General features: G+C 39.8%; 1 protein-coding gene across 1 annotated transcript; it reads right to left on the bottom strand.

Moving 5' to 3' along the window:
- Positions 1 to 1,179: 1,179 nt before the first annotated feature.
- Positions 1,180 to 8,435, bottom strand: LOC114573266 (beta-crystallin A1-2). Its single transcript, XM_028605338.1, has 6 exons — positions 8,308 to 8,435; positions 7,905 to 7,982; positions 7,678 to 7,796; positions 3,773 to 3,914; positions 2,832 to 2,974; positions 1,180 to 1,581 (listed from the first exon to the last, which is right to left on the bottom strand). The coding sequence occupies exons 2-6, from the start codon at positions 7,977 to 7,979 to the stop codon at positions 1,434 to 1,436; spliced, it is 627 nt and encodes a 208-aa protein (XP_028461139.1). The 5' UTR covers positions 7,980 to 7,982; positions 8,308 to 8,435; the 3' UTR covers positions 1,180 to 1,433.
- Positions 8,436 to 8,920: the final 485 nt, after the last annotated feature.

The following is an 8,920-nucleotide window of genomic DNA, read 5'->3' as shown; positions in this document are numbered from 1 at the left end:
ACAATCCATTCTGGAAAGAGATATTTGACACTGTAATCTTTGTAATAAAAAAATCACTTCTGACTTTTCAATGAACTGATGCCAAAGCTGCTTGACGTTGCTGTGAAGTTGTATGTATGTATGTGTCATGGTACTGACTTAAACAGTGTGAAACTGTTGGTCACAGAATACATGTTGTACTTCTCTCTTGATCCCACCTGTACCTTTTAACTAAAAAATGTGTTGAAGTCAACTGCTGTTTTACATGTATCTTGACGGGTGGGTGGTGCGATGTAAGAGACTTTATTATGATAGGCAATCACTCATCGCCATGGAAACTTTAAAGAACAACCAGTGCAAAGAATAGCAAGACTAAATGTCATTGCAGTTATGGTGACAGTACATTCACATACCCTGACATTTATAAATGTAGACTACATCATTACAATTGCTGATGTCTTTTTCTTATTTAAGAGTAGAAGGCCTTTTATTAAACTTGAAAAAAGTAATTTCAAAATAAAAAAATTTAAGCATAAAAAAAAATACAACCTACACAGCAAACACCAGTTTCTAGTGTTAAATTACTGATGCATTAACTTTATATTAACTAAAATGATTACAAATACTTTAAGTCAGAGATCTTCAACAGGGGGTGCTCTAAGTTACTGCAGCGGGGGGGCACCAAATTATAATACATTTTTCCAAAAACTAACTATTATTGGCAAATATAATTCAGCCTATTTGTGAAAAAATGTAATACAAATTTGGGTAGCCATTCACAGATACAGTTAATCCTAAGGATTCACCGTGCCACATGAACGTTTAACATTAAAATATGATTTATAAAATCATGGCAACTAATTTATTATTTTAATAGCTTAGTATTCTATGCACTAAAAAGGTATGTATACTTTAGGCCGCCCTACTTGTTATTGTACGCCCAGTTTAATATGCAACTTAATTTTATACAATATATGTAGTAGGGGTCCCTCATCCATCTCTCTGTCAAGGGGTCCCCGGCTTATAAAACGTTGAAGTGTCCTGCTTTAAGTTTTAGTCGTTCTAACCAATCAAAAGCTGATAGTAATTTAAACTGCTTCTTTAGTTGATGTGTTTTGCATTTAAAACATGACATCTCTGTGCTTACATTCTCTTTGCATACAGTACGTGCACTCACACAGGAATGAAACAAAGGACTTCTCAGGTTCTCAATCTGAGCTTTATTTGTACCAAAACAAAATGAGTCTTAACAGAAATATGAATATGAGCGGGGATAAAGAGGTAGCTTCTACGTCACTGATGGTTTGCGTTGTAGTTGCGGTCCTGACAATTCAAGCCTTAAACTCCGAAACAAATCTAAAGTTCAGGCTTTTGGCCCATAGTCAAACCTCTAAAGCACAGCGTCCAGGTGTGAGCCTGAGCCGTGGCTGTTGCCAGTCCTAATCCGTTCCATCTCAGTCCCTGATGCGTCTGATGGACTGGATCTTGGGAGTCTGGCAGTGGGAGCCCCAGTTCCTCCAGTGCTGGTAGTCTCCGCTGTGTTTCTCACACTCCATGATGTACTGCTGGCCTCTGTAGCCCGGGTACTCATAGCACACAAAGCTGAAGAAAGACAGAGGCAGGGGGAAGAGGTTCAAGAAGGTAAGTAAGAAAAGCTCATTTAAATGTTTCTGACTTGCTTTACAGTAAGAATTTCTCCAGGTGGTATTCAGATTAAATGCATATGTTAAAGAATTGAAAAGGTATAAATGAACTGAGTGGAACATTTTATAGCAACAAAATACAACAGCGGTCCTGGAGATGTTGAGATATTTCAGTCTGGATCCAAACAGTGGACCAATCGACATTGCCATCCCTAAAGCCATGCTGCTAGGGTGGCTAAGAACAATGACATCATGGTTTTTAATATTTCGCTGAATATAGGTGTGATCCAGCTTTGAGAAAGAGGCGCAACAACTGTTTGGGGACTTTTTGAAGCTACTCAAGAGGGACCATTTAAGCGGGAGTTCAGCGTTTTATAGATCAAAGTGTGGAGGATGAAATGTATTCATTAAAAATCCGGTGCAGAAGGAGAAAAAAAAAAAGCAGACACGCTGAGAAGAACCGACTTGAGAGTAAAGTGTGTAGGGCTGGGTACATCTGTACTCGAAACCTTTAAGGTATCAAACGAAATAACCCAGTACCAAGTAGTATCGGAACTTCTTCAGTCAAACGATACCTGCATTTGATCCTTTTTTGTACCCAGATCTAGAAAAAAATGTGTATGGTTTTGCACCAAATTATTGTTAATTTTTTTGAGTTTTTTTTTCAAAAACTAAAGCGTCTTAACATGAATCCAACATTTTATTAGCAAATTTAAATCAGTCTATAAACAGGCTTATTGCCCCATAGGTAAGGTAGTCTCTAAGAGTCTCCACAGATCCACAGATACAGTTCATCCTAAGGAGTCACTGTGCCCCATGTACGTTTAGTATTAAAACATGATTTAAAAAAGTCATGCCAACAACTATTATTTTATTAGCTCTTTTATGCACTAAAAAGACCCACACGTTATTGTAGGCCTAGTTTAATACACAACTTCATTTTATACAATATATGTAGTATATAAGATAGGGTACCTGATCCATCTCTCTCAGTTAAGGGGTCCTTTGCTTAAAGGAATACGCCACCGTTTGTTGAAATAGGGCTTATCACGGTCTACCCTGGCTGTAGATAGGTGGGCCAACAAATTTTTTGTCTCAGTGCAAGTAATTAGGTTGTTTTTTTGTCTTTTGTTGGCTCACTTTTACTCACAACATGCTAACCGGCAACAGACTAGAACTAGAATGTGTTGGGGTGAAGCAGGGACTTACGCTCCACACTGAACGTGCATGGATCCCACCTCGGGCCTGAACCAGCCCATGGCCTGCAGGGAGGGGTAGTCGTCGCACAGCTCGGTGCATTGGCCCATGAAGTTCTCTCTCTCAAAGATCATCATACGGCTGCTGTGGTGAGACTGTGTGTGTGTGTGTGTGTGTGTGGGGGGGGGGGTGCAACAGAGAGCTAGTGTCATTGACTTCGGAAAGATGTTGGAAATTATGGAACAGTGAAAAGGTTAAACAAAGTGTGGACACTTTTCCCATTTGAAATGTGTTTTCTCCATTAAGAACACAAGACAAAGTAAGAGTTTAATAATATTGTTTTTCTCGATTATTCTGTTTTTGCGATCATTGTGAGCTGAAATCGTAACCGCGATTTAAATTTCGCGATTACGCCCTAGGGCTGGGCAATATATCAATATAAATGGATATCGTGATATGAGACTAGATATCGTCTTAGATTTTGGATATCATAATATGGCATAAGTGTTGTCTTTTCCTGGTTAAGTGATGTCATTTTCTGAACTTACCAGACTGTTCTAGCTGTTCTAATATTTGCCTTTACCCACTTAGACATGATATCCACATTATTGATGATTATTGATCACAAATCTTATTATAATATTTTGTGAAAGCACCAATTGTCAACCCTACAATGTTGTCGCAATATCGCTTTCAATGTATTTGGTCAAGAGCATGGTGATATCTGATCTTCTCCATATCGCCCAGCCCTACGCAGCCCTAGTGTTAGGCCTGTCAGACAGACGTACAGAGCAACAGACATTCAGCCCCCAGTTGTCTCATTTCTATTTTTGTTTCAGTCACTTGCTGTGTGGCATCACTCTGTCACTCACTATCTTCTCATTTCCATTCGGCCTTTCTCGCTCTTTCACTCCCGCTTCTCTCTTCCTATGTCTTATTCTGCATGTACTCACAGCGCAGTAGATGGGGCGGAAGGACATGAAGCGCTCGTTGTGGTAGGACAGGGAGCCACTGTAGGCATCCCAGTTTGGGTACTCGCCCCTCTCCAGGATGAACTGCTGGCCCTGGAAGTCATGGTGCTCGAATCCCACCCATCTGGACCCATGGGTGAAATAGAGAAGTGAAATGGTCAGATGGGTGAGTAACAGCAGTAAGCAGTGTCTGAAATCAGTACATGAACATAGAACAGACAGGTAACACTAGACAGGGTGAGAGGAGAATAAAGCAAACCAGGAGAGGGAGCACAGTCTACAAACGGGACATTAAACCAGTTCTGTCCCTTTAGTGGACACAGGAAACAGTGCACTCAGTTGTGAGGATCCTGTGTTTTTTACATTGAACATTTTCAACAGTGCCAAAGTGTCCTAAATCAGACAGTTTAATCCCTAAAGGTAATATCCACCACTTTTAAAATGTGGCTGCTATTCTCACAAAATGATGACTGACGATTAAAAATGTCCAATTCATTTTTCAGAATTGATATATCACAGTTGTAAAACATTGCAACTTTGGTTCTCCTTCAAGTTTTTATAAACAAATAAAATAAAATAGTTCTGTTCCTTTGGCTCTGAAACCTCGAGGAGTTGGATACATCTCTCAACAACCAAGGCAGGACAATCGGTCAGTTTAACTTAACAACATGGAAATAAAAAGCAAGCGACTCTACAGAGGCCCTGGGTGCTCATTGGGCTAATATTTGGTTCTGAATAAAGCCAGTAACTTTTGCGGGTTGCCATCCATCCACTCAGTTTCTACAAAAGTGATCAAGTTGGTATTCAGGGATTGTATTTTCCTTAGGCTACAAATTGCACAATCAATTCACACTACTTTTCGCTCAGAAAAACTGGAGCTATGTCTGCATTCAGCTGCTGAAGTCAGCAGGTGTTTGGCGAATCACTACTCTGACCTCGGCAAACTCTACGCACACAGCATGACTAAGGCTGTCTGGGCTGTTATGTATAAAGCTGCTCAGAGTAAAGTTTTGGTCTGAAGTGCGTCAAAATACCGAGGGTGGCACAAGTGTACTAAGAGGAGAGGAGAATTAAGCTCCTGAATTATTTAAGAGTTCAAAATGTTTTCTTAGCCTGTGAGGAGTCACTAACAGATGGCTGCTTGATGTAAACAGAGGAAGAGACTGCACTCTTTCCAACCAAGAAAAGCTCTTTGGAAATATACTGTATAATGACAGTTGCAGTTAATAAAACACAACTGCATTATTTAGGCACTTCCTACCCACGCAACAAGAAAAAAAGTTGCTGATTCAGTTTGAATATAACCAAATGCTGGGACAATAAAGTTAATTTCCTAATGTGCACATTAAATACTTTTATATAAATGACAAAAGTACAGTAATTACAGTGCGTCTCCCAAAGCTTGAAGAAATTCAATCACTGATCTGGAAAACAAGAAATAATTAAACATCTAATTGTGGCAGAACTGTCACTAAAGGGTATCAATTCAAGCTGAAAATATAACCTTTGTAACTAATTTAAGAGTTTATATTTAGAAATAGAATTCCAATCAGTATATCTGATGGTGTGTCAATGTAATCATTGCCTTGGGTAAGTAGATTATTATTACTATATAGACTTATGCATGCTTTAACACTGAGGCATAAGTAGGGCTGGGTATCGCTTAAAAATGTTCGATACCGGTACGAATACCAATACTGTGACTTTGTTACGGGTCCTAAACGATACTTTTTTCGATGCCAATTTTATAAAATCCATTTTTAAGAAATCTTTTTATTTATTTTTCAGCTCCGTCTCTGTCGTAACATAGAGCTTTTCCTGCCTGCCTCTACGACATGTAACGTTAGACGGCCAATCAGCATCATTGTTAGATCTTGGTAGAAGCATGCAGCATGCTGATTGGCTCACTGATGCTGATGCAATTTGCTCCTTAGGTACTGAACTTTGGTATCCAATTACGAGCCATCTTTTGATACTCGATACAAAGGAGGCAATTCGGTAGGTGCCTAAAAAGTACTGAATTCGGTACCCAGCCCTGGACATAAGGAACGTTGGACAATTATCAAATCTTACTTTTGATCATCCACATAATCGTTTGTTGGAGCATTTTCACAATCACTGAACAAAATAATGAAAAAAACTAGAAGGGCACTCGCAGACCTCTGCCAAGGCCATGCCCTATCTCGCAATGCTAGCGAAAGTGATAAATAATTTGTGTCTCTGCCCCGTGATTCGGATCCGCACCTAAATGTAATGGGTTCTTCCTTGGCCCATGCTACACCCTTCCACCAATTTCTATGGAAATCCGGCTGGTAATTTATCCGTAATCCTGCTGACAGACAGGCAAAACAAACCAAACTGAAAGCAAGCAAACTGAATGAGGTATTAAACACTACTGCTAACCTACCACCTACATCATTACACTTGCCCCATTATATTTGCACGATTAAAACAAATAATCTTTGAGACATTTATGCATTTGGAAGTACATGACAACTGGGCAATACCGTGTTGGGTAGTTATGGTAACGGGCTGTTGCTTCCTGAATCATGAAGTTGAACCATTTGATTGTACCTTTGGGGTTTAACAAATATGGCTCATACTAAAGGCCCCAATAACATATTTTCTAGCAACAGTTTTGGTTATTTTACATGAGAGATTTCTGTATTTCTGTTTTTCTCTGTGTTCTTCTCACTGGTTTAAGAAAAGGTGATGTCACATAGTCCATAAACCAATCAGAATTAAGCAACATTTGAATCACAATGTAGGCTAATGATTTTAGTAGGGGCACTGTCAGTCAGATCTGATCAAACCGCAGCCACACAGTCCTGATGAAGCAGAGCTTCTCTTAATGAATATTACCCAGTGGTGGAAGTATCTAAATAACTTACTTAAAAAAAAGCCCAAAGGGTCTCCTAAGCCCCTCCCCCCACAAGGGAGAATGAATGCGTGTGCATGAGCAGTGACACGCAGTTAGTCAAATGAGGTCATTTCTTAATCTGACAAGAAACTAGTAACTCTAAGTGTTAAATACATCTCGTGGACTAAAAAGTACAATATTTGCCTAGTGGAGTATAAAATATATAAATTACCCTTAAACAGAAAATCTCAAGTAAAGTACAAATACCTCATAAAAAATGAAGTACTACGCTTGAGTAAATTTACTTCCCACCACTGATAATACCCCAGAAAGTTTCTTTAACTTGGATTGTTGCTTATTTAGTCATGAATATTTAATGTTGTCGAGAGAAATGTAATATCTGAAAAGAGGTTTTCAGAGGTTTTAAGATTGTAACGAGTTACCAGTGTGAAAACTGGGCCACAGAATAGAGTAACAGTATACAATATTATAGCAGGTATAGGTTTAGAGCAGTTTGAAATTTCTAAAGAATTTGTGTGCTTTTCATCAGTGGGAGCTTGACACTAAGAAATGGAAGTATCACACAACAAAACAGCCATGTGGCCTTGTGTTATCCACTGCTGACCGAGGAGAATTGTTGACCACAGGTGAGGCGCGTACACAAGCTCTGAATAGGCTCCACAAAGTGAAACTCCTGCGGTATAAATGCCTTTCAGACGGGTTGAAAGACCTCGTCATCTCCGCAGGTTTTCCTGATACAGCTCGTTTATCAGTATTTCATCTGAAAGAGCAGCAGTGAGAAAGAAAGAGGACGACCTCCCCTCTGCTGCTTATTCTGGGAGTGCCCTACCCGCGGTATAGCGTGGATACTACTTCCTCTCTCATTATCTCTCCGTCTCACACACACACACACACACACACACACACACACACACACACACACACACACACACACACACACGCACGCGCGCACACACAGTCAGTCAGCTGTCCACAGAGACGTGCAGGCGTACAGGCTGTGACTCACGCTCCACTCTCCACTCGGATGGAGCGGATGTTGTCCAGGCCGCAGTTATGGATGTTGCAGCACTCGGAGGTGAACTCCAGACACTTGCCCTGGAAATGCTCCCGATCAAACACAGTCACCTGCACACAGGGGAAGACAAGGGGGTGGCATGAGTGTGTATACTGTGTGTGTCTGTGTGTGTGTATATATCTGTTTATGTTTGAGTGTGTGCGTGTGTGTGAATTCACCTTAAAGAAGGGGGATGTACCCATGCCAGGGAAGTACATGGGTGAAGTCATGTGGGTTTTAGTAAATCTGTTCATTTTCTAAAGTGGAAAAAGAAAGAAAAGAAACTCAAAATACATGGATCAGAGAATAAGCACTTAAATGTATGAGTATTGTCAACTTTTGATTCACTGGATAACTATTTTTTTTTTCATTAAATAGTTTCCATTTGTTGTAGGCCTAACTAATTCCCTCTATATGAATTAAAAAAAAATAATAATTTGACATCTAACTTCTCATGCAGCCAAAGTGTTCTGACTGCCGAGCTATAGCAACTAAAACATCTGGATTAGAAACATGTCATCCGGTAAATATTTCTAAATAAATCCGTCCCGTGGGAAAGTTTATTTTCCCGCTCGTGCTTACCTGGATGCTCTCCGCTGTCCTCGCGCTACTCACACACCAAATCCTCTTTACGTAGACTTTTGTCTGAACCTGGCGCTTCGGTTTTATACCGGCGTCCACGCGGGAACTTCGTGCTCGCGCGTGTGCGCGTGTTGCCTCTCGAGCGCTAATGGTGTAAACGAGGCAAGTTTTTCAGGTGTGAAGCTGGCCCGAGTTCAGGAAGACACTTCCGGTTAGGGTTTTCAAAATGAAGCTCTTGTTGAACGTTATAACACCCATATAACGTGTTACAATTATTAATTAAGAATATTCATCAGCAGTTATTTTAATTGATTTACGTCATTTTAGACCAAATTTTAGACCAATTTTATTTTTTTTAAATCCTTGATTCCGGCTTCTCTTCGCTGATTTATAACATAAATGGAAGTCATTTTATAACAGTGAATTGCTTAATAGAGAAAAATAATCGTTAATTGTTATTAATATGTCAAAAGTTGGGTGAGCATTACTATGGGAGCCCAGGATTCGTGTTACGTGATGGTTAGGCCCTAACAGTTAATAAATAATGATTATTGTTGCTGCATTTTTTCTGAGCCTGCCTCAGAACTAGGCCTAATAAGGTTTTATTTTGAAG

The sequence above is a fragment of the Perca flavescens genome, chromosome 2 (assembly GCF_004354835.1).
Source record: "Perca flavescens isolate YP-PL-M2 chromosome 2, PFLA_1.0, whole genome shotgun sequence".
In the NCBI taxonomy this organism is placed as follows: Eukaryota; Metazoa; Chordata; class Actinopteri; order Perciformes; family Percidae; genus Perca; species Perca flavescens.
Note: the sequence above shows the minus strand (reverse complement) of the source record. Positions and strands in the feature narration are given on the sequence as shown.

What these genes read in the sequence shown, in the direction of transcription:
- LOC114573266 (XM_028605338.1), bottom strand. Translation starts at nt 7,979, where the DNA reads ATGAACAGATTTACTAAAACCCACATGACTTCACCCATGTACTTCCCT. An exon ending in GTACATCCCCCTTCTTTAAG is followed by an intron (nt 7,797 to 7,904) that starts GTGAATTCACAC and finishes CCCTGTGTGCAG; the next exon opens with GTGACTGTGTTTGATCGGGA. An exon ending in TCCGCCCCATCTACTGCGCT is followed by an intron (nt 2,975 to 3,772) that starts GTGAGTACATGC and finishes ACACACACACAG; the next exon opens with TCTCACCACAGCAGCCGTAT.